The sequence below is a fragment of the Cryptotermes secundus genome, unplaced genomic scaffold (assembly GCF_002891405.2).
Source record: "Cryptotermes secundus unplaced genomic scaffold, Csec_1.0 scaffold1495, whole genome shotgun sequence".
Classification (NCBI taxonomy): Eukaryota; Metazoa; Arthropoda; class Insecta; order Blattodea; family Kalotermitidae; genus Cryptotermes; species Cryptotermes secundus.
Window position 1 is genome coordinate 4,730 of NW_019720595.1, and position 27,203 is coordinate 31,932.

General features: G+C 38.9%; 1 protein-coding gene across 1 annotated transcript; it reads left to right on the forward strand.

The window, feature by feature from the left end:
* Window positions 1–188: 188 nt before the first annotated feature.
* Window positions 189–26,282, forward strand: LOC111870350 (phospholipase DDHD2; the record flags this gene model as incomplete). Its single annotated transcript, XM_023862561.2, is given in 11 exon segments — window positions 189–468; window positions 4,452–4,578; window positions 6,817–7,151; window positions 11,081–11,231; window positions 13,049–13,293; window positions 14,231–14,446; window positions 15,144–15,312; window positions 18,132–18,326; window positions 20,598–20,740; window positions 21,902–22,092; window positions 25,173–26,282. Coding segments are annotated over 11 exon segments (2,500 nt in total), but the record flags the coding sequence as incomplete, so codon positions are not given.
* Between the last annotated feature and the right edge of the window lie 921 nt (window positions 26,283–27,203).

Here is a 27,203-nt window from a genome sequence, read left to right on the forward strand (position 1 = left end):
TAAATTGCCAAAAAAATATAGATGTCATGGGTAAATTGAAATTGAGTAAAATACAAAACGGTAAGATATATTTCTGTGCAGCATTTCTTTAAATTTCAGTTAATGTGTAATGATTAGTAAGATTTTTGTTCTGTATTATTATTATTATTATTATTGATATATTTTATTTTATTTTCTACAGCTCAGACCACCAATACCTACAGACTTGGTAGCCAAAGGAAACCACTTTACGCACGGCCACCAGGGCTGTCTGCATCATCCTCTTCCATAACACCTCCTATCATTCCTTTCAGCAACCTCTCTCTTCCTACCTCAATAACTTATCCAGTAGCACCTTGTGTTGCAATGGAAGTACCACAGACAACAGCAACGGCCACACTGACCCCTACACCCTTGCAGTACCAGTCCCCAGTGAATGCTGAGAACCAGGCTCCGCCCTCAGTGGTTCCGCCATCGTTTACTAATCTGGTAACAAGCTTATTTCAAAGTCTTCAGGTTGGGTTGCACCCTTAGCAGACAAAATATTAATATTCATTTTAATGAGGATCTGCTTAATAGTATAGTACAACAAACTTTTGATTGTCATGGGAGCGTTTCCTTTCAACTCGCTCTTTATGTCGATAAAGTAAGAGTGAAAATTTTTGTTGCAAAATTGGAATAGAGAGAATTTTCGAGTGTGTTCTCAGCAGTTGGTCCTAATGGTTTATTTGATGCACGTAGAAATTATTGTTAACAAACCATATTATGTAGAGGCATAAACTTCATTGTTCGCAAATCTAATAAACAGCACAGATGTTGGGCTCCATAGAGCTATAAACTGAATCATTAGGTGGATAGAAGGAACGTATTTGATTTTCAGCCATTGGACATATTACTTTTCCCAACTAACTCATTAAAATACATTTAGACCTCACTAATTCGGACTAATTGGGAGCGAACCCTTGCCAAAATTAATGAAAGTCCAGAAGATATAAATGCTACTGAAAATATAGTAACGTGGATGGACACAGTGTTGCTAGGTAACTGACCGCGAAACACCTCGCGGCCGAATACACGTGAGGCAACAATGGGAGTGCGGCGTTTTCTATGGTTCCGTGCCGCGACCGTCAGTCGCAATGTGACTTTGACTTGACAAACGAGTGAGTTGAAGAAAGCAGTCTTCTGGGATTTGGCACCGTGTATATGTNCGCCATGAAGATGTATGGGGAAGTGGATATATAGATCCATATATTCTTGACCTCAGCACTAGTTAGAGGTGAGTGGTTGGCTTCACGTGCTGGCTGCTTTATCATTGAGGAAAAGACCCCTGATATCCATTGTCTAGGAGACTGGGTGGGCCCCAAGACCAATCTGCATGGCATCAAGTGGAGAAACATCTTGCCTCTTTTAGGATTCCAACCCCTCAGCCATCCTGTAGCCAGTTGCTGCATTGATTGTGCTGTCCCAGCTTCTCAGAGCTATATAATGTGAATGGAGATTAATTTTGTCATTGAGTTAAATGTTTTATTATCTGTATTTGTAAGTTTATTGAAGTTATACAGGCATAAGTAAATTACAGCATTTTTATGCTGTCTGATTTTTCATATCTGCCGAAAGAGATGGCTGATTTGATGATAAATTAGCAACATTTGTTTCCAAATAAAGTAATGCAATTCAGTGTATCACATGTATCATTGACTAAGACGTGGGTTTGGATTAGTGAATCGGTTTATTGGATATTCACTAGTCATAACTACAATTAGTTCTTACACTCTCAGCATAACTGTAATAATAGCACATAAAGTCTTCAATGTCTGTTAACCCTTCACATCAGAATCCTCACAACTCCCTTTGGTGACAGTTTCATGTCCTTGACTCATGGCATCTCAGCTGTGACTGACTGCAAACGACTTTCACTATCCCCTATAAACCTTTGGCATTGACCCCATAGAAAACGCCTATTATTGTAGACATATTTATAGTTCTGTTGCTTAGCACTGGTTATGGCGTGAACCACATTGAAAACAAGTCACATGATAGCTATCTCGCCAATCCATTGGCGTACTGATTGTTGCTTAGCAATGAGATATAAACATTCGTCCTAATGTTGTGTGACCTAGCAATGGACTGTTTACCAAGAATCTATCTTCACTGGGGCTTGTTTACCAACCCATTGCCTTGTAACAATATAAAAAGCTTACTTGATTTGATTTGCACCTTTTGTAATGTAGAGGTAGTGTATGTTCAGTAACCCTAAAATTAATTTTTTATGACAGTGTTTAGTGTCGACACACACAACCATATTCCACCAAAATCTGATGTAGTTTATGAGATGAGAAATGAGAATAGAACCCAATTTTGTGCACATAATAATTTGAATGAAAGAATACTTTCTGTTGATCATCACAAAATTATTTACTTCATTTTCACATACTTGGAAACTTATGTAAGGAACTAGGCCCACAGGGACATATTTAATATTTTTTTAATACTAGAAAGTGGAATAGAAGCTAGTGATTTGCTGTCCTGGTGAATGGTTGACTGACGGAATGTTTTAAACATGCCTCTTCTTCTTCTTCATGTGGGCATTATTCTGGAGCCATTCTTGCAACATTATAAGCACATAGCAGGTTCCATGGTCTCTATAATACACTGGGGCATGAGGATATGACATTTGTCTTAGGGCTGGTATGGGAGACCGGGTGAAAATCTCGGGGGGGGAGGGGCATTTTAAGAAACAGCAAGAATACACATTAGTTATCTCACTTTTAATTAATTAATTATTTATTCTTCGAAGATTTTTAAGGAGACTTCATGTCACCTCGTTGAGTACAATGGACACTGCTGCAGTACAGTTTGGACTCTTCCAATGATCTCTGTTGTGTGAATTGAACATGTAGAGTCAACATACTTATTCACTACACTGCAATGAATATTAAAATCGTCAGTACACTCTAAAATAGCATTATTTGTGGGAACACTACCATGTCTCAGAACAAGCAACTCACAACAAAAATGATTGGGGAACCTTGGTTCATAGGATTAACATTGAAAACGTTGTTTGATTTCATATAATTCATAAGTATCTTCATGCACATTATCCACATTTTAAAATGTTGGATAATGTTGTAACGTTTATACAAGGGGGTCTATATCAAATGCTGCAACCATCATTTGCTAGGCAGCGTTTTGATAAACACCGCCTGAAAGCCACAATAGCAATGAACAAGCAGAAGTCCGTTTGCTAGGCAATGGCTCACTAAAATTCATTCTCATGTAAACACAGATCCCACAAAGGTTTCCGTGGATGCTATCACCAGGGATCTTGGGATCACCAGATGTTTCTGCTACGACAGATACAGGAGACCAATAACTTGGTTCAGTCTTCCTGACCTTATAAAAGAGGGTTCATTCATTCATAATAGAATTCAGAAGACAGTTCAGTAGTTGAATATTCAGCTGTAAAGTGTTAACTGGGTAAGGTTCATTACCGAGCAACGTCTAGCAAGCAGCCATTGAAGACTTTATTTTGTATCGTATAGTTACAGTAATCTATAGAGTGTTACCATTCAGCGTATAACCTTTTGCGTGTTACTCTGTGTTCACTCTGTCGTTCGGCATTTAACTTTATTCGTGTTGGTACATTATTACAGTCATCTTCTTCTGACCGCTTCCTTTTCCTGTACGCTCAATATGTACAGCAGGACTCTTACAAGTGGACATCTTACCAATGTGTGACATCATATGCTGGCAGCTTGCCTATAGTATTGCATCATCCACCAAACAGTGGACTTGTATTAGCCTTATTTGTTACAAAGAAATGGTAACTGCTAAACCATAAGCGATGGACCAAAATGGGCTGCATTTTTGAGATGCTCACATTTATGAACACATTTCACTTGCAATATGTCCAGATCCATATACATGCTTCACTAAGCACGTTTCCAAGGTAACGAAGTCTACAATAGACTTTGATTTCTTAGTAGCGAAGGTATCAGTAATCACAAATTGTTACATTTCTGTTACTTACAGCTTCATTTCATTTGCACCCTCATATAATAACGTTTTCAACGTTAAAACACCTTTGTGTTTGCGCAGTTGATTTAGTTTCAAAAAGAGTTCTTGCTGGAACATGCATTGATTCACATGGCTTCTAAAATGCATACATAGTTGGAACAACTGCTATACCAATCAGTCACTCATAGTAAAAGTAGTAGCATGAAATACCTTATATCCTCATCCCCCATTTTGTATATAGAATTGTTTTAAAATAATTTTTCATGGAATTTCTTTATTAAAACCATCACAACACAACAGAATGCATGAAATAAAAAATTTTCATGGAATTACTTTGGTGAAATGCCTGTGCTTTTAAGTATATTTGAAAAATGTTTCTGTGGGCATTGGTGTGTTGTGTGGGACCTGATCCTAGGAAGCTAGGTATTTTTACAGAGGTTGACTATCTGTTTCAGGCTCAGGGAGCAATGTATCGACCCGTGTATCACCACTGGTTCTTCAGGAAGGAAGTTGAAACCAAGGTTTTATGGCAGCCATTTAGCATGGTGGATTCTCTTGCTCTAGAAGAAGCATTCATTTCCAGTAAGTACTAGGTTTTCATTAATGATGCCGCCATACCAGAATAAGCCCAACAGAAGTTCCCCAGATAAATGTAGCACAGAACCTGATTAGTTGTGCATCCTTCTTCCTATTAATAACAGCTACAAATATTTCTCTTGGCTAATAAATCTTGTCGCATGTTGGGCATATGTCATGCGACAAGTAACTCCACGCCATCTTGGATATAGTGAATTTATTGAACACTCGCTCTCACAATTACACAATTTACAGTTTCACAAGTACTGCCATTTGCAATATCACAATTGTGTCTTCTGCTGTAGTCACTTCCATTCACTCCGGCAAATGCTGGACTGCAACTGCACTCGGAAACTTCACGATCCACACTGTGTCACTCCTGATCACACACTCTGGTCACATACTGCTCAGCCGGCTTTTTATACCATTCCCCATTTCCTCGTGTTACCAGCTTTGTCCCCTGTTATGTCACCATGGGGGAGGGTGGCGGAGCGTTGACTGGCTTGTTACCGTAGCAGTGGCAGCGCTCCGATGCTGTTATGTCACCACTAGTGGGGGTGGAGGTGTCCTGCATAGCGCAGATATGTCACACTATTATTACTTTGCTTGTCTTTACAATAAACTGTGCAAGATGGTGTCCATCTGCTGCAGTCAAGCTTCACAGCTCATTAAGACATTTCCAAATCCTCAACAGAGCTCTTGTTGCAAAATGTTCGAAGTGTGGATTGTTGATGTAAACTTTGTCTTTCAGCATGCCCCACAGGTAAGAATCACATGGTCACATTTTTAGAGTAACTGCTGTTGTGTGTTCAGATTCTGACAACATGCCACATTTGCAGCGAATCCTTGTTCTTTCTTCTGAAGACTGTTCGTTGATTTCAACACACAATTGAAACCCAGGTTTGATCACTTGTTACTCACATGATGTGGTCAAGAAATTCATCGCCATTTTTGTGGTATCACTCTAAAAAAATCAAAGCTGAAGCCATTCTCTACATTTTGTGTGCACCTTTGAGGATTTCTGGAACCCATCTTGCTGCAAGATTCTTGTGAAAAACTTATGATAGCCTAGCCTAACTGTGATAGACTTGTAGAGAACAGTGCGTCAAATTTGTGGAAATTCACATGGGAGTCTATAATTGTGAAGTGCCGTCTTTAATAAATTTTATGGTCAACACTTTGAGCGAGGTCATCACTCAATGCTGATGGCCTACCACTTCACTCTTCATCATGACCATTTGTTTGCCCACCTATCTTTGATCTTTCTACACCATTGTCTTACAATTACTTCACTCAGTACATTTTGGCTGTAAACAGTGCATAATACACAATGGATTTCCACAGCACTCTTGTTTTTAGCATGAAGAAAGCAGATAACGGTATAAATTTCACAGCTCACAGGATTATCAGTCACTGGACCCATCATACCTTACTCTGTGGAGACAAGAACAAACACAAGGTTACCAGTTATGTGATGGTTTACAAGGCAATGAATCATGTGATCCTACCTTGCATGTGCAAGCTCATCACCATTCCTACATTAGTTGCTTAAAATAAACAAAGGTTACTTTCTGAATAGCCATTGTAACATCAGGAAGTTCTGGGATGAACATATGGCAGCTGCTGTCCCATGGATGCTTCCATCTGTGTACAATGCCTGGCAGGAAGTATGAATGAATAATTCTACAAATTTCCAGTAATAACCATGTTATGAAGACATCCATGATATAGTGGAAGTATTGTACTAATACTTTTCTTGGCACCATATGAAGGGAAGCAAATTCTGAGGACTAATGGTTTCCTAAAGAACTAAAAGTATGTAGGTATTATACATATTCTGTCTAGAAAACCGAAATTAACGGTCATATGGATTCATTGAGCTGACCATGCGACACCCTCTAACCGCTAAAGTTGGCACTAATTTCGCTGACAAGCAGCGGTCGCTTGCTAAGTCGGTATATTTCGCTTGTAGACTAAAGCCACGGAATTTGTTGGTCTTTTTTGGTGGGGGGGTATTATTCGTATTGAATTTTTCCTTTAACTTGTGGTATATTCTTATGGCAAACTAAAATTTTCTAATATAGACAGAGATGTACATGGTTTATGTAGTACAGGGTAGATACTCCAGTAATGGAAAATGATGAAATCAAATTGAATTGATGTGTACCATTATGTGCTTAGGGTCTAAAGTGATTATAAATTATTTTTTTTATTTTATAATTTTGTAATAATTTCTGTTTGCAGCTGAAATAGCCCCAGAAACACTGGTGCCAACAGATGGTGGACGGTATGATGTGAACATACTTCGACGGCAGAGATCATCTGTATATTGGCAGGAAAGTCCATCCGAAGTTCGACGCTGTTCCTGGTTCTATAAGGGGTCAACTGACACTCGCTATGTTCCATATGAAGAGAATGTATCTACCAGATTGGAAGAAGAGTTTAAGATAGCAACAACAAGCAATGTCTGGCATCGAATTGTTGAATTGCCCAATAAGGAAACAGTAGTCTTCCATGGACCTAATGTTATGGTCCATTACCTGCAAGCCACATCACCAGATGCATGGGGGAATACACCTGTGAGTTTATATTAGCGTCACTGAACTTCATGATATTAGATCCTAATTGTCTGAGGATCAGAACTTGGATTTCAGACTGCCTGGAATGAGATTCTTCTGTATGTCTTTTCATTCCCCTGTCAGTTTAAAATGTGGCAAATTTCAGGCACTTGGAAGCGACTGTAACAAATCAAAATGTTATCATTCATTTCAAACATTTATGTCATCCTGTGTTTGTATTTAAATGTCCTGGTGCTCTGTGTATGGCAGCCATTTGAATTCACATTGACATCAGTTTCTTGGCATATATTCTTGTCTTTGCTAATTTTTACTTGTGACAATATAAAATGTAAAGGCTAGGTTATTTGAAAGTGGCCATGAATTTCTTACCACATTGTTGCCCAGAATGGATGTCATCTTGTCTCAGAAGTCAGACTTCATATTCCAATGTAAGAGGTTAAGTTAAGGGGAATATTTTGGGTTGAACATGTAGTATTGCTGAGGGATATTTCATATTCATACAGCGTTTTAGAACAGTAGAGGTGATATGCGAGGTATAGGCTTGGATGGGCAAATAATATAAGAATGGATTGTAGAGAAATAAGATGTGAGGGTGTGGACTTGTTTCAACAGACTATGTATAAGGTAAGTGGTGGATTTTGTGGATATATCAGTGAACCTGATATGTCCATAAGAGCTGAGAACTTCTAAATGGCTGACTTTGTTATTGTAGGAAATGCTTTATCCCCACCATTGCATTGACATGGGGCAACACCCACTGGTAGCCCCTTAAGTGTTCTGATCTCTAGTGGTCTGCTGTGCACCCACAGTGTTCCTTGGGCTCTTTAAGAGCCTTGACCTTAGCTGGAGCTAACACTATCAAAATTGAGGCCCTCTTATTACCAAAGGGTTCTACCCATGCAGAACCAAGGTCACAGATCCATGCCCACCTAAGCTGGCCACTTATACAATGCCATTTTCTATTAAACTTCGGGCAGTGGAATATCTCAGACATCATCTGTCATTCTGCAACAGAGATATCAGAACCCCCACCAGTGATCATAGCTGGACCCATAACTGAGCCTCTGCCAAACCCTGTTTCACCCAGAAAAGGTCTATTCTTGACCAGTCTGTTCTGCCAGGCAAACTTTTCTTCCTGATGGAGAGACTATGCACCCTCCTCAAGAGACCTCATTCAGTGTTACCCTCACCAAGTCCTTAAAGCTGACTGCTGCTACATCTCAGCAGTAAGGTCCAACAAGTGAGTCCTGTGGTGCCAGATGAAGTTCATTTCTTTGGATATCTACATCCATGTACTGTCATTCAGTGACAGGTAGAGCTGACCCCTCAGTAATCGCCCAGCTGGACCTGCAACTGAGCTACAGCCAATACCTTGGTTTGTTAGAGAACAGCCTCCTCTACTGACCTGCTTTTCACTAGTCTATCTAATTCTTCTTCTTGATTATCAGGTTATTCACCCATATCAAGAGACCTCTTACAGTCTTGCCCTCAGTTAACCCTCACTAGAGCCCCTGAGGGATTTGGCTACTTCCACTTTACAGCAGCAAAGAGAAGAAGACCTGGCATGAGCCCAATGAAGCAGGGAGGTAAAGCCCCACAGCAGTGGTGGTGGATAGCATCCAGCAATCCTCTGCCCTATGACAGGGGCAGCAGAACCCCTATATGGCCCCAGCTAGACCCTTGACTGAGCACCAGCTGACTCACTCATGCCCATGAGGAGTCCTCTTGTAGCATCACTACCAGTGAACTTCTCACCAGAGTCCATGACAGATTTTGTCTGCCTCTTCGAAGCAGCAGAAGAGCAGAAAGCAAGCTGAGAAACCCCACTCAGAGCACTTATGGGAGGGACCTTCCAGCCACCCTTCTGCATGCTCCAGGGATACTAGAGCCCCCACTACTGGTGTCAGCAGCCAGACCCATAACTGAGTTCAGACTCGTTCCTTCACTTCCCCAAATAGTGGGGACAACTTATCCTAAGTTTTCTCTTTGAGGATTTCCAGTTATTCTTTCCATCATGAGATCTCTTTCAGCCACTCCTTCAGAGGACCCCTCACCAGAGCCCCTGAGAGATTTGGCCATTCCCATAAGAGCAGAAGATCCAACTGCTAAGCCCTCTGATTTGGGAAGACACCTCTATAACAACAGGAGACCACACTACTGGGCTGACTGATGCGGGGGAATTTTTCTTCTTCCATGACACTGACAAAGGGAAAGCTGTTTAGCCCAGAACTGAGGTCCAGCCAAGCCCTCAGTTCCTTAAAAGGAGCCTTCCTCTTCTTGGCCACTTCTGCTAGCCGGTGCAGTTCTCATCACAGGCCAGGTTGCTTGCCTCCACTGAAAGCATTACCCTCTGTGAACCTTATTAGAGCCCGTGATAAATTTTGCTGCTGTAAGAAAATCTGTCACCCAACACAAGAGTTCCACATGAAGGGGATGGCTAGCTTACAGTGGGATATCACCGTGTATTCCAAGGGCACCATTCACCACACTTCCCTCATTGCTATGCAGGACTTGGCATGGTAGCTCACACCCTGCCTAAGGGCACAACCACCCTTATTAAGCCAGACAAACCTGTCTGCCTCCAGGCAGGCCAGCCTGCTGCTTCCAGGGCCCACCACAAGGAGGCAGATGAGATGACTTGATGTTCAGTCCGCACCATAGTTGGAACCTTTATTTTTTTATTCTTTCTTACACACAGTAATCATTTCAATTTATGTCTATCCACTCTTTTGGTAGAAGTTTCAAAGTTGATTTTTAACCCAGTACAAATGAAATCCAATCTAAAGCTAACTTCATGTAGAGAATCAAGTTTATGATTGCCTTTATCTTTGGGATTCTGCGTTCAGTAGATATTACGAGGGTAAGTCAATAAGTAAGTTACAAAAGGATATAGAACTTAAACAGATAAGAGTACTGATTTGAAAAATGCTTTTATTTCTCAACCTAATCTCCCTCTAGATTGAGGCACTTGTCTCATCATTTCACAAGCCCCTGAAAGCCAGCAGCATAAAATTCTTTGGACTGCTGTCGGAACCAGGCATGGCCCACCTCATAATGCATGACAGGTTAGGTTTTCACAAATTGTGCACAATGGGTACCATGCATGCTGACCCCTCAACACAAAATGCAAAGAATGGGCCTGGCATTACAGCATCTGAATCGCTACCATGCTGAAGGACACAATATGCCAGCCCGAATTGTCACAGGTAATGAGTCTTGGATTCACCATTACCAGCCTGAGACAAAGCGTGCATCAATGCAGTAGAAACATCCTGCGTCGCCTGCTAAAAAAAAGTTAAAGGTGACACCATCCTCCAGGAAAGTGATGCTCACCATCTTCTGGGATCATGAAGCCATACTGCTCACCACATCCCAGCCTCAAGGACAAACTGTAAGTGCCGACTCCTACTGTAACATCCTCAGGAAACTTCGTAAGGCCATTCAACAGAAGTGTGCAACCTGTCATGCATTATGAGGTAGGCCATGCCATGTGAACACAGCTGGTTCTGACAGCAGCCCAAAGAATTTTATGCTGCTGGTTTTCTGGGGCTTGTGAAACGATGGGACAAGTGCCTCAGTGTACAGGGGGATTATGTTGAGAAATTAATGCATTTTTCAAATCAGTACTCTTATTTGTTAAGTTCTATATCCATTTGTAACTTACTTATTTACTTACCTACGTAGTAACATTTTCAGCAAGTTGTTCAGCCAGGGTAGAACCTTCAAATAGGCCATGATGATCTTCCAGATACTCATCATTCACAGTCATCTTCATACATCATTTGTCCTTTGCAATTGAAGCAGTTTCATTAAATGAATATAAGACTCTCCTGGAGCATGTTATTAAGAAAGCCAAACTTTTTATATTGTAATCAATTTTATGCTGAACCATGACAAATCCTTAGATTTGTTTTTTATTTCATTTGTAGCAAACACCATCAAGACCTCGTGTTGTAAAGCGTGGTGTAGATGAGTTTGATATTGATGAAGGGGAGCCAGTGAAGATTGATCACCTTTTATTCCTTGTCCATGGCATTGGTCCAGTGTGTGACCTAAAATTCAGAACTGTTGAAGAAGTTGGTGAGTTGGCCTTCAACAACTTTTTAATCTGTAACATGCTATTACACAACTTGACATATGAAGACTGTAGGACAGATGTTTATTTGTAGGATTTGAGGTTCTTACATTGGTGGTTATGAAGATTTCTGTCTTCTGGAATATAACACCATGGAGCGTGTTAAAAGTCAACTGACATTTTGGGACATATTGCCTCCATCTTCAAAGTTGAAGAAAAAACCAAGCAAGAAACCATGAAAGCAGATGGTAAGCATAATCATTGGTTTCTTATTTGGCTGGTTGACTCTGAAGATGGAGGCAATATGTTCTTCAGAAACGTTGGTTGACTTTCAGCAGGCTACATGGCATTATATCCCGGAAGATAGAACTGTTTAGATTTTTATTTGTATTACTGATGGGAGGAATTTATGATTTACGGTGTTGAGAAGGCTTCGTGACGTGATATTCTTACCAGGTTTCATGAAGATTAATATGGATATTCAAGCAATATTGAGGTTTTGCCTCAACAGTTTGAATGGCTGTAATGTTGGCATTACTGGTGGAAATAAATCATGAAGTGCACCATTAAGATGGGCTCAGGTGGCATGAAATGCATACCAAGTTTCATGAAGATTGGTACATATGAATATTAAGGTTTTGGCTCAGCAGTTTACAAGGCTGTAAGGTTGTTATTACTGATGATGAGAATTTATGAAGTGCGCCATTTAAATTGGCTTGAGTGGCATGATATACATACCAGTTACCATGATGATAGGTTTAGGCATTTAAGTAAATTTTGAGTTATTACCACAACAATTTGAGAGGCTTACAGAGTATGGCATTGAGGTGGCTTTGTGTAGTGTGATATATATCAAGTTTCATGAAGAATGATACAGGTGTTCAAGCAGTAATAAGGTTTTGCCTTAGAAATTTGAGAGGCTGTAATATTGGTATTGCTGATGAGAGATATTTGTGAATTATGCCATTGAAATGGGGTTAGGTGCCATGATATACATACAAGTTTAATAAAGATCGGTTCATGCATTCTAAAGTTAATAGTGGGGATACAGATACAGACACACACATGCACACAGACAAGCAGGTGATCTCATAGGCCTGCTTTTATTTTTTTCAGAATAAGGAACATAGGATAAAAGTAGTTCTGAATTCCAGCACATTATAAAAGGAATATTATGGAGCAGAGAGGTGCCAAAACAGCAGTTTATAAATTATATTTTAAAGCAGTTCTGTTTAAGTGCAGAGACATGAACTGTTGTGAAGAGAAACGAAAGCACAATTGAAGAAATATGAAAACCTCAAATCTTACAAGAAATATTAAGTTTTTTGGATGTAATGAGCAAGAAACAAAAAGAAATATTATTAGAAATGTAATTTTTATAAAATAAATTGAATTCTGCCATTCTTTAATAAAGTTGGAAGAGAAATGACTGCAGTGGATTGGCCAAGTAAAAGGAATGGATAGGACAGGGATAATAAGAAGGACATTAATAGTGCCGTATAAGTGTGGTGCGCGGGGATTCATATTTATAAGTTTTGATTTATCTTTGTGTTTTATGATGTTTTTACAATTGTTTATGTAATTCCTTGTAATTTGTTGTACTAAATGAAATGAAAATTAAAAAACTAATTTTAGTACATATTTGAGCATTGAAAGGAAGTAAATTAGAGGTGATTTTACATATTATTTTAATAATGGTAATTAGTTCATATTGGTATACTTGTGCATTTTATGCATCAGTAGTATTTCATATCTCATTTGCAGCTTAACTTCTAACTTCTTTCTTCTCATTTTCAAGTGAATATAACGGTCTTTATTTTAGTGGATGAGCTCCGAAGCATCGCTCTTCAGTTGGTGCGGTCCCATTTCCGTACAGCAATGGAACAAGGCAAGGTGAACCGCATTGAAGTATTGCCCATTTCATGGCATGCCACGCTTCATGGGGAAGACACTGGAATAGACCGCAAACTGAAGAGTATTACGCTCAGTAGCATCCCCAAACTACGCCATTTCACGAATGACACTTTGTTGGACATCCTCTTCTACACTAGTCCAGTGTATTGCCAGGTGATAATTTGGCCTAATTTTTGTACTTTTGTTGCATTTTATTTTACTGTATTTTGTTGTATCAAGAACAGATGGAGGATCAGTGTTGTGACCACTCACAAGTGCAGTTTGCAGAGCATGATTGATTTCAGAAGTTTAACAGGATCATATTTGTTTTGACTAGTAGTGACAGCTAGTTATGAAACACCCATTATGACTGAAGATGTGGGGAAGAAGTCCTTATTTTACACGCTGGCTTTCCATGTGTAACATTAAGAAATTTATTTTTCCAGTGCTTTTTGTCACCATGGTGAAGTCCTCATTATAATCCATATCTGCTCTATATGGTTTTATGATGTTTACCTGTTTTACTTTGAAGTATATCGATTTGCTTGGATTGAAATGACTTGACAACTTTCATCTTCTAAAAAAAAATCTGTTCCATGTAATTAGTTGCTTAATTTGTTTTAGTTTACTTGCTAAACCATTCTCAGGTTTATTTTTGCTTGCTCCTGTATAAAGAATAACATCAGACACATTAGATATAAAGGTGAATAGTACGCTTTGATTGCAGTTGTTTGTACAGCTTCTCATTATGGTGTGAGTACATTGAACTTTGTTACAACTATGTAAGATTTGAGGCTTTCACGGCGGTGACTATGAAGAAAGCAGTCTTCTGGGATTTAGCACCGTGTATACTGTTTGGTTACCCTGTTTTTACATATCTGTTAGAAGCCATTCTTTTTCTCAGTACATACTACATTTATCTTGTCATGACGCATGTGGGGTATATACCATCCTTCCAGTTCCTGAAATCAGTAACCATATGATTATTTCATCATCATACAATATTAAGTAGTACTCCAGTTCTGCATTTAATACTGATTCACTTCTGTAAAATCAGGATCTTAACTTTGCTTTCTTGTATCTTATTAGAATAATGTGTTGTACTTCACAGACTATAATGCATACTGTTGGCAGAGAGGTGAATCGGCTGTTCAACTTGTTCAGAAAACGTAATCCTACATTTGAAGGTGGTGTGTCATTAGGAGGACATAGTCTGGGATCCCTCATCTTATTTGACTTGCTGTGTCACCAGAAGCCAACTGAAGAACAGCTGGTGTGTGAGCCTGCTCCCCCTTCCAGAGATAGTTCAGCTGAGCGAGCATCTGTAGTATGTACTGGTTGTTGTGCATGTTAACTTCTTTCTCTCTTAAGAAGTTACTGAAGACATACACAATTGATAGTTTTCAGAAAAATAAATAAAAACTTTTAGGAAACATAAACATTAAATTAACTTGTTACTCTGTTGTTACCTTCATTATATATGAAATGAACACTAAGAAATACTAACAGGCTTTTTCAGAACCATTTGTGTTGATATTATGGTAGAAAGTAATCTGCTGCTTCACAACTATGTCTTCAGGGTTTGATTTCACCAATGCTACAAATAATTTTTCCAGTAACGTTTAAAGCCAGAAGGTTGCAGGTTCAATTCCCAGTGATTTCATTGGATTTTTCAATTGACCTAATCCTTCCAGTTGCACTGTGGTCCTGGGGTCAGCTCAGCCTCTAACAGAAATGAGCACCAGGAATCTTCCTGGGTGTAAAGGGTGGCTGGTCTATAAGACTGACAACCTCACCACCATCCGTGAGCTGACTGTTAGAGAATGTGGAAGCAACAACATACCACAGCCCTATGGGCCTCCATGACTTGTTACAGGGATGGCTTTACATTTACCTTTAGAGTTCTGAAATGAAACAAAATTTTATGTATATGAATCCATAAGTTTCTTGAACCGAATGGTAGCAAGCATTTCCGAAATTTATTTATTTCCAGAGGTATAAAAATTATTAATGTTGCTTTTCAGGATGGCGACAGTGGTGGCAGTGCTACAGCAAAAGTACCTCCTGCAGAACGTAAACTGAACCAGCGGGTCAGTTATGTAATGGGGACTGCAGGCACAGGACAGCCTTACATCACCTATCCACAGCTTAATTTCCAACCAAAAGCTTTTTTTGCTTTGGGCTCGCCAATTGGTAAGATTTTGAATTAAACTGTTAGAAAATAGGATGCAGTTCATGTGTTACAGCATCTGAAATTAAGCATTTTTTAATATTGTGACGTATTTGAGCTATGCAGGACGCCCCCTCCCCTGCCAGCGGGGGCGTAACAGCGCTGCCGCTGCTACGGTGATGGGGCAGTCAGCGCTCCCCCCAATCCCCCACGGTGATGTGGCAGGTGACAACAGTGACGTAGCGGGGGGTGCCGCGGTTGCTATGCAGCAATAAACACCTCTCGATAGCATTCCCAGCAACACCCGTAAACATGGCGACTAGGCAACAAGGAAGCGAGGCGTTTTCCCATTGTCTGGCTGAAGGTTTATAAGAGAACTACACTGTCGAAGGAGTCAGTTGAAATATAGCAGCAGTCGTGGAAAGAAGACCCAAATGCGTGGTTGGAAGATATTATGTGATAGTGTGCGATAACTGAGAAGTCAGCCAGTGAAGACTTATTGTGTGACTTCAAGACTTTGTGTGTGCTGTAGTACAGTTATATTGGGAGTGTGTAATTCACAGAGACCAGTATAGGTCCCGCGTTATAAATACGTGAAGACTACTGAGGATAAAGTGAATAGAATAGTGTGCAGGGTTTGTAAATTGTGTAAACCTGCAACAGTGTTATAATTAATTGTAGCTACAACTTTTAGGTTGTTAAATAAACCAATTAACAATCTGAACGGCGTCTCTAATAGCAAAACACTTTACAATATTTAATTTGGATATTGATTCATAAACATTCTCCTACCATGTTATTTTCTGATGTTGATTTTAGGGTATTTGATTATTTTATGACTATGTCAACTTCTGCGGTTATATACCTTTGAATAAGATATTGTGACATATTTTCTCTATGCAAGAACTGTTGAGCCACAGAGGCCTCGGGGCACACACACAATGTGAGTTGCAGATTGTATCGGCGCATTGCTAGGCGACAACTCTGTGAATGTTTAGATTGCGCAAAAGGAAGTGTGAGTGACGTCGCATATCCCCACTCATCCTGTAACTATGCAACACTTGGTAAACACCCCTCCCCGCTAGGCTGTGACATCACACAACAGGGGAGTCTGTGCAGAGACTATTGCTAGGCAATCGGTAAACACGACAATTACCCAAAAGGGAAGTGAGATGTGGTTTCCGCTGTCTTTCTGAGGGTTTATAAGAGAAACTGGAATGCCTAAGGAGTTCAGTGGAAGTCTAGCAGTTGCCAAGTTCAGTTGTAGCGAGTGAATTGTGAACATGAAGAAGACGTTATAAGCTCAGTTGAAGTATGGCAGCCATGGAAGAAGAAGAACCGAATGCATGATTAGAAGAGTATGTGTGATAATCAGTGATAGTTTGGGATAACTGAGAAGGCACTGTGTATTGGGAGTGTGTAATTCAGTGACACTTGTATAACTCCCACGTTATAAATACGTGAAGACTACTGAAGATAGAGTGAAGAGATTATTGTGTAGAGTTTGTAAAGTGTGTGAACCCATAACAGTGTCATTATTAATTGTAGTTACGACTTGTAGGTTGTTAAATAAACTAATTAACAATCCGAACGACATCTTCAGTAGCCAAACACGTTACAATATATTGGGATGATTATAATCATGTAACCAGATACATCATCCATAATTATGGATGATGTATCTGGTTACATATGGAAATCATTTATGGCCTGTTTTAAAGCACCTTACGAAGTCAGCAAAAATTGTTAAGGACAACCATCAGGATACCTGGTCTGAATGAGGCTCAAATGCTGCATCATTGTCCCATAATTTGAAGTTGCTGTGTTTGTGAGTTACGTAGTAAGAAAGTTTTAGTTCGTTCAAACGTATGGGTATGTAAATACCATAGAATGTAAGGGGAAATGGCCCTGGCCATAGGAGAAGATAGAGTAAGGTCTAGACAGGCGGCCTCCGTAGTCTAGAGGTAACGTTCCCACCTCATGACTCGTAGTACGCGGGTTCAAATACCTGGCGGAGGTCATCGAATTTTTAAGGGCAGAAAAATTCAGGGAACAAGTCCTCCGGGAGGGACTTTAAGCTGTGGGTCCCGTGTCGTAGCTTTACGGCACCTTAAAGAACCTCATATCTCCCAAGGAGGTCACTGAGCCAAATTAACAGACGTTTCCCGCCCAACAGCAGTCTCTAATACCTCTGGTAGATGGGGGAAACATTATAGATACCTCTCAGCTAGTAGAGCCGGTCTCGCTGGCTGGGCGGGACTGATGGTAAGCACCAGTACCGGTAGGATATAGAGACTGGTAGAAATCATAGAGGGAAGCACAGTGGACCAATACAGGTCTAAGTGCATGGGGAAACCCACCCTCTCCAATAACTAACTAACTAAGGTTTAGACAGGTATTCTTGAGCTTCTCATTTTGAACCTCAGGTGAAACTATCACTGGGATTCAGTTTATTAGTGCAACATTTTTTTTAACAAATGAGTTATTTATTTACAGACAGACAGAGTCAAACATTCTACCTTTCAAGTTTTTGAACTTTCACAGCTACACATTCACTAGAGAATACCAAATGATTGGTAACAGGTGGATTTTGAATCAAACAATTTCCCTTCCTATATAGAAGCTGCAATAATATGACTTTATGCAAAAAACAAATACACCGATGGAATACCCATCTCCTGGTATGACCAGGACCATTATCTTTAACTACAAAAATGTGGAACATGTGTTCAGCAGCAAAGTTAAAACTAATTGAAATGTACCCTTTTACAAGAGTGAATGAGATAATCAGTCTGATTCATTAGAATATAGTTATGTCATTTTATTCCTGTTTCTGTTGAAGGGATGTTTGTTGCTGTGCGTGGGATTGAAACCCTGGGAGAAGATTTCCGGCTGCCAACGTGTCCTGGTTTCTTTAATATTTTTCATCCATTTGATCCTGTAGCTTACAGAATAGAGACTTTAGTTAATCCAGAATTAACAACTTTGAAACCAGTGTTAATACCTCATCACAAAGGAAGGAAGAGAATGCATCTTGGTAAGTAATCAAATTGTAACTTTCCCTGAACTTAAGCTGGCTGTAGTCAGAAGTAGACAGTATATTTAACCTTCTAATTGGATGGGACAGAATACACAGTATGAGTGTACATGTGGTTTTGATGAATTATCTCACAGTGTTTTCTTCCTGTGGTATCTTTGCTGAATTATGTGGTCAAGTTATCAAGCATAGTGCATCACAATATTTGTAGAAGAATGGGGGAACTGTATAATCAGATGTAGTTGTGTAAGACTCTTAGTACTCAAACAACAAACAAACTCCGTGATTTTAGTCTGCAAGCGAACTATACCGACTGAGCAACAGCCGCTTGTCAGCGAATTTGAGTGCCAACTTTTGCGGATAGAGGGTGTCATGTGGTCAGCGCAACGACTCCCCACTGCCGTTAATTTCCGTTTTCTAGACCGGAGCCGCCATTTCCTTGAAACAGCTCCTCAATTTTCATCACGAGGCTGAGTGGACCCCATTCCAGACCCACTACTTCTCAGAAAAAATTGGTAGCGCCAGGAATCGAACCCAGACCTCTGAATCTGTAGCCAGGAACTCTGACCACTAGACCACAGAGGTGGTCTTCTTATTACTCAACATTTATTTATTGTTGCATTACTAACTGCAGATATCTTTATACATAATAGTTCTTGTCACCATGTCAGAACATACTATGACCGGCTTTAACCAGTCATGTGGTTATGACATCATGAGATACTGCATAGCGTAGTGGCCATGACATCTGTAAACATCATGCATGTTTCTATCTACTCCAGTGTAGATATAATGCTAGTCAGCAATGGAAACTTGAACATTGCAGTTGCAAGATGTTCTAGCTACTTCAGAGTGTGACAGGGTTGATTGTTTGATAGAACATCATCATCATCATCATCATCATCATCAGTTAGTTGAATAGATGGTTACATCATCGTCAGAAAGTTACTAAAGTCTATTTTCAGCATACTTCCAGATACATACAAAAAAAAACACACTCCATGGTTTAAATCCGCAGCATAGTAGTCAGAATTCATGGCTACAGATCCAGAGGTCCTGGTTCGATTACCGGTGCTACCAGATTTTCTGAGAAGTAGTGGGTCTGAAACGAGGTCCACTCAGCCTCGTGAGGATAATTGAGGAGCTATTTCAAGGAAATAGCGGCTCTGGTCTAAAAAACCGAAATTAACGACCATGGGGATTTATTGCGCTGACCACACAACATCCTCTGTTCCAAAAAGTTGGTACTAACTTCAACAAGCAAAAGTTGCTCAATCAGTCCAGATACGTACACTGATGGGAAATCCGTACATGACTTTCCTTCCCTAAGGCTTCTGTACAAGGTGTGATGTACCCAGGTTCATAGACTGGATGGACTTAGGAAGCATTGTCACATGGTGAATTAAACAAATCAACATCGGTCCACTGCTTGTAACTGCTTTTGCAACTTCATAAACTTTCTTGTGAAAAGAATATTTGCAGGCACTTGTTTCAGTTTGATGATGTTTTACTGTGTTATTGAGAATGCAAACCAAGGATCCGAGTGCCAGATTTTGCACAGAAAAGCTAGAGATCCAGTTTGTATGATGTTTTAATGGTTTTAAGCAAGACGCAGAGAATGATGGCTATATACATATTACATTATACCATTACAGTGTATGACTATCAAGTTTGAGTGGAAGATTTGACATCCCAGCTGTCCACCTCCTTTCTTGTAGGGACACTGTCATTTTCCTGCTGCCAATTGAATCCCAATATAATTATATTTCATGGCTTTACCTTATTTATATATTTTCATTGTATTTTTTGAGAGGTTGACTCAAAGTTTGAGATATCTCAAAGTCAAAAGAAAGTCCGTCGAGTGTAACAATTTGTAGGTCACTTCTTTATCACTTCTGCCTTACATGTTTCGGTTTAATACAACCGTCATCAGAGGCACATAGTACAATCATGAAAACACTGTCGTTGTTTAAGATGTACACAGTTATGTTTGCTGCGTGGACGCTGCTACAATATGTCGACGTGTAAAAGCACAACANGATATCTCATAGAGCTAAACTGGACAGGAAATAGAAACAGAGATCTTGTATTGTGGAAAGAAAGCTGTCTAATTTCCTCCTGAAAGAAAGGGGTGGGAAAATTGTACAGTTCAGCTCAGAAGCCAGATGATTCGTTTCAAGAGGAAGTATCCTATAATGTACATAATTAATAATAGCTGTTCATTTAATACTTGAGTAGGACTAATTCGTATTTTGGTATGCATTGTTTCAGAACTGAAAGAGACCATGGCACGTGTAGGAGCAGATTTGAAGCAAAGATTAATGGAATCTGTGAGGAATACTTGGAATACTGTGTACCAGTTAGCAATGTTTCACCGCTCTGATGATCAGGCACTGGAGCAGGAAGTAGACAAAGTAATTCACAAACAGTAATCAAGAAATGTCATAGTTTAATTATTAACATTCTTACTTCATATTTGGAAATTTCTGGGTTCATCTCTACCTAAAGGTGGGCTATCTTGACTGAGGTTCTGCATGGTCTTCCATAGTACTCTAGGCAAATGCTAGATAATATCTTCAGATACACCACATCTGCTTTAATCCACATTTATTCCAATTCATCCTTCACACATCATTGTGTTGTTTTATGTGAGATAAGGTAGGCAGTTGAAAAATAATCATTAACCCTAGCAGAATATAGTAAAAATAAAACGGCCCTTCCATGCCAAATCTAATAAAATGTAGTGAAACCTTATTTAAAATTTAAATTCTCAAGCAGAAACTGACAGCACTACACACTATTATTTTAAATAAATCATCCCAAAGGTTAAATAAACCAAGAATCGGTTAAAAATTGAAAAAAATTCTTAGTCTTGAGCCCTTCTAACATCATTGATTAGTGTAAGAATGTCGCTTTCATCAGTTTTAAACAGAAACTGTTAGAGCAGATTATGAGGGCGTCACTCGAAGAAGAATCATTCCAGGAACACCATTCAGGATATGCTGTATGCATCCATTGCTTTCATGATATCATTTAATTTCACAGTTTTAAAATATATGTCTTTTTCATGTAAACAGACATATATTCAGAAAAAGAGATTATTTTGCTGTTCAAGAAACAAAAGCCCTTTGTGAAGGAAGAACATTTGTGGGGAGCTTACTGTCTCCTTTAAAGTTAATCCTGAAGTACCATATCAAAATAGAGTTACTCACATTTTAGAAGAACTTGCTGCCTCCTTCAGAGTCATTCCTGAAGTATGGCAGAAATGACAGAATTACTAATTTGTTGGAGTAACTTGCTACCTTCTTCAAGGTGGATTCTCATAAGCATTTGAAATTTCTTTACATTTTAACATGGTTCTGTATTTGGAAGACTGTACAGTGAATGTCAGTTGTCATTAAATCCTTGTCTGAAACAGTCTGTTGCAATAAATGACCATAAAGACTCTTTACTGACCTGTAAAACTACTACAGTTTGGAATGAAATCCAGTGTACTCCAAAATGTAATTCACCTTGTGACTCCTCCAACTAGAAGGTGTTTGTTTGCTTTGGATGACCACAGTTTTTATCTGCAGGTATTAGAAGAACAGTTACAGCAACAGAGTGAGACAGACAGTTGTCATTCTGGGGCGGATGGAGAGGCAGACCCGGACGTGTCTGTTGGACAGCTTAATGGTGGTCGGAGGATTGATTATGTCCTCCAGGAAGCACCACTCGAAAGCTTCAATGAGTACCTGTTTGTTTTGAAGACACATGTCTGCTACTGGTAACCTCCATGTTCATTGAGTAATTTTTTTAAATAGTTTGAAGTGAGGTAGCCTTGATACTGAATTGCAGTTGTTAGGACTTTTGTTTAACATGTGGGAGACCCCCAACTACATATCTTGGCATGGAAACTGAACACAGAGTGAAATGCTTTGTAGTTTTGTCCGGTCTTCTTGGAGAATACTAGCATAGCATGCTCAGAAAGGTGAAGCAACTTGTTCTGTTTCTGCCACTGAGATACTTTTCTTTGTCATGAAACCTGATATATCAGCTTTCAGAAATAAGTTGGTCATTGACATCTAATAAGAAATAAATGAGTTGTAAGCTTTCAGTCCATCTCAGTGCAAAAAGCAGTTACATGCTTTCCTCTTGACTGTAGTGAGCTGTAGAAGGAGGAAACTATATTTCTACTGTGAATGTGTTGAACTGATTGACATGGCATTTTATAATCAGAATATCAGACTACTGCTGTATACAGCACTTCTTGATAACAGCAACAAAAAGGCCGAAATCCTCCCTGTTTTTGTAGTTGATGGGAACATCAATCTTTCATTCTTTACATGTTTCGGTCTGAGAGACCATCTTCAGAAGGACATTATCAATACATACAGGCACTACTACACAGGAAGATGAATGTATACCGTGTCATTGTTTCGTTGTTTGAAGAACTCATCTTCATTTAGAGAGAAGTATAAAGGACATGAACCAAATTGGTTCTTACTTAATTACTTACTTACTCATGGAGCTGAGCCCTTCTGAAGGAGCTGCCAATTCTGCAGCTACTCAAGAATTTCTCAGCATTTTATGGAACCCAAAGGTTCATTACCATGTTCACAAGAGCCCTCCACTGGTCCCTATCCTGAGCCAGATCTATCCAATCCATACCATCCCATCCTATCTCTCTAAGATCCACTCTAATATTATCCACCCACCTACGCCTTGGTCTTCCCTGTGGTCTCTTTCATCTGGCTTTCCCACCAATATCCTATATGCATTCCTCGTCTCCCCCATTCATGCTACATGACCTGCCCACCTCATTCTCCTTGACTTGATCATTCTAGTTATACTTGGAGAAGAGTACAAGTTATGAAGCTCCTCATTATGCAGTTTTCTCCAACCTCCTGTCACTTCATCTCTCTTAGGTCCAAATATTCTTCTGAACACCCTGTTCTCAAACACCATCAGTCTCTGTTCATCCCTTAATGTCAGAGACCAAGTTTCACACCCATACAGACCCACAGGCAAAATTATAGTTTTGTATATTCTAATTTTTATGTTCTTGGACAACAGACGAGAAGACAAAAGGTTCTGGACTGAATGGTAGCAAATATTACCCGAGTTCAGTCGCCTCGTAATTTCCTCCTGAATCAGGTTTCAATCTGTTATCGTTGTCCCCAAATATCTGAATTGTGCCACATTTTCAAAATATCTGTTTCCTATCTTTATATCATGATTTTGCCCTGCATTTTGGTGACGAGACAGCAACATATACTTAATTTTCTCAGTGTTTACTTCTAGACCAACCTCCTTACTTGCGTCAATTAAAGTTTATGTGTTTTTCTTCATGGTATCTACATTGTCACCCAGTAGATTCACATCATCGGCATAGACCAACAGCTGATGTGTCCCATTTAATTGGTTCTAGATTAAAAAAAAAATTAAACTATACTTCGTAAATAGACTAATTATAATAATTTATAAATGTTTTAACAAATTCATGCACATCATAGTAATTATTAAAGGATAAAATAAAATTTTATATTTATGACATTGTAATAGTAGTTTCTGTATATTGATAATGTCCTTCTGAAGATGGTTGCTCTGACCAAAACATGTAAAGGATGAAAGATTAAAAAAAAAACATCAATCTCACTAGATGATGTTAATATTCTTTTATATTACACACAGATCCTTTTTTATATAACAAATTATTGCATCCAGCAGATGAAGGTGTATTACATCTTTACCAAAGCATGATCAGAACATCCCTTGCTGAATATCATAATTGAATGGCTAGTATGCCTGCTTTGTGTGTGAGGGGGTTTTAGTTTTGAACCTTAACCCAGAGAATGATTATCCCATTTGATGCTTTGTAGTTTTCCTTCAGTTGCTCCAGGCAAGTGTTATGAGAATACCTTAAAATAGGACACAGTTTCTTCCTTTCACATCATTCAGTATCATATCAGTGAATACAGTGGAGCCTGTTCAGTTGAAAATTCTAACAGAGCAAGAAAATAATCAAAAGCTCCCTTTTAAATGAAGCAGAAATGTATACTCCAGTTTTTAGTATTCACATTTTCTAAGTGCATGTTCATAATTTGCATATATAAATCTGCTTATTGATGAAGGTTTTCAGAAGTATATACGCACTGCACAGAGGCATAAGTTTTTTTCTTGTATTTTATTGAATATCACCAAGTCAAAAGAGGTCACAAATAAAAGTAATGGATGTTATTGATAATATCACATACTGTTCTTGGGGAATTAAATTGAGTTTTGTTTTGGCTTATGTTAGTTATGCTACATGCACAGGAACTAAATTTTAATGTAGATACAGTACAAAATTTCATTGAAATTTCTGAACTTCTGTTGACTAGTTCATAAATGTGCAAATGGGACGAATGGACAGGCATGATCTGTGTGTTGTGCATTCATTTTAAGCAGTTTGTATGCATATGAAGAGCACACGGAATGAACCTACATATTTTCAGTGTGTCTGTTTGTATCTCCCCCCCCCCCCCTCCCCTNATCTCTCTCATACCTGTCTTTGTCAGTTCATGTTTGTACCATGATTGGCTGTCTTGTGAGAATGCCTTCTCCATGCCTCTCTGTCCTCCCATAATACTCCTTTTGTATCTCTGTCCATACTATCCCTACTCCCATTTGTGTAACATCCCTCACTTGTGTTCACCATTGGTTGTTTGACATATCTCTCAAAGGAATCCAATTGTCTGTGTGTGACATCAGGATGAGCATGTCCATATTCTCATCAACTTTATGAGTACATATGACAGTCATTTATCTAATAGTCTGATGCCCTAGTAAAAATGTTGTGTAAATCTGCAAGTATTTGTGTTTCAGGGAATCAGAGGACACAATGCTGATGATCCTAAAGGAAGTGTATTCTACAATGGGGATTTCTGCTGACAATGAGGTTTTACAACAGAATATGCCTGCAACTTTTCCAGTATCAAGCTCTTCTTCATATTCTAATACGTTACCTGATGCCAGTGGTCCAGGGCTATCACACCATGTTGCAGAAAATAAGGAGACAGGACTGAGAGGTGTCCAACCTGATTGCTCCTTCATGTCAAGTCACATTGATTCATCCCCAGTTACAACATATGCTGTTGATCTGCAAAGTTCTGCGGCAATGGTGACACCATCATCTGGACCAACTGCATCCTCAATTCTTCCGAGCACTTCTGTAAGCAGTTACCAGCCACGAATGGGGATGGATCCAACAGCACCACCTACAGAAAACAAGAATTTGGGGCCACCACCAACATCTGGTTTTGTTAGGAAGTGAACAGAGTCCAGAAATATAAATTATTCTCCTATTTAGAGTTAATTAATTCTGTATTATATGTGGGGGGTTTGAATTATATGTATGTAAATAGAAACTGGACATGATAAAGAGTAACGGTAGTATGACAAATGTGGAATTGGTGAATATGTCACCCTTAAATTCTATATACAATTTTGAATTGTTTATGAGCTTCTTGGTGAAAATGGTGTGACTGGAAATGAAGTAATTTATGCTGTACATTTATAAACAGCTTTCTTGCTGATTGTTACTGAGAGAATGTCTACATTGTAGCATCATTCTGTTGTGTTATTTTTTATGGGATTTTCACACTGCTTTCTATGAAACAATTTATCAATTTCAGTGAATCTGGTAACAAAGTATTGCACTTTGACACCATCTTGTAATGAAGAAACCTCTTGAAACTTTTGGTAATATGGTGGTTGTATTTGTAGGTGGTTTTATAATTGAAAAACAGATTACAGATTCAGTTCACTTTAGCATATTCCCTTCATGATTTCCATAAATATTCAGCATTAATATTATATTTAAGCATCATGTTGCACTCTACACAATAAATGACATAAACTCTGTCCCAAGTGCAAACACGTAGTAAAGAATAGCAGCGGCACGCACACAGGAAGACTACGCAGAATAACACCTATACAGTGCGGAAACAAGAACTAGCCGCTGCAGCACTTTAGACATAGGGCGATTAACCCTAACAATTGTAAATTTTAAATTTTAAAATTTAGGGAAAAATTTTAAATTTTAAAATTTAGAGAAAAATTTTAAAGGATTTTAAAATTAGAACTAAAGATTTTATAGTGCCACTACAGGAAAATCCAAATTAACGGGTGTAAAATAATCTATAAACCAGACAGATATCAGCGAAGTAGATGTTGATAATAACAAAGAAAGGAACAATGTGTTTTTAAATGTTAAATTTTAAACTAAGTGCAGTGTAACAGCAACGTGAGTGTATACACCTGATGATGGCCGTTTGAGGCTGAAACATGTAGTGTAAAGGAGAGCAAGATCAAGGACATATAATATATTGTTTGCACTTGGGATGGAGTTTATGTCATTTATTCAGCATTAATTTTAAAAAATTAACAGTTTTGATCAGCTAACTGCAGAAAATTTGAAGTATACTGGATTTCTGCAAATGCTGTATTGTCTTACATTCAGCTATATAAAGTATCTTCAATTTAAAATGGAATGGATGTTCAGGAGCAGGCGTTGTGCAACATACGTTCAGTCTGAATTCTGAATTTACTTGACATATGCAGTCAGAAATACCTGTAATACAATATTTCCTTAATAAGGTGTTCAGAGAACCTATGGAAAGAAACTTCTAAATGGGAGAACTTTGTATAAGGGAACTTTAAATAGAGTACACATTAAGTCTTCTCAGCCTACTTTCAAAAGTCATTTCCTGGTAATGGATCTTAACAGTGGAGATTCTTCAGTGTCTGTGCTCACATTTTTTACTCCACAGCTGAACTGTCAGTTGAGCACTCTTGCAACTAACTTTTCTTCACAGTCTCCTGTACAGAGCTGAACTAAACTTATTGCTACAACTG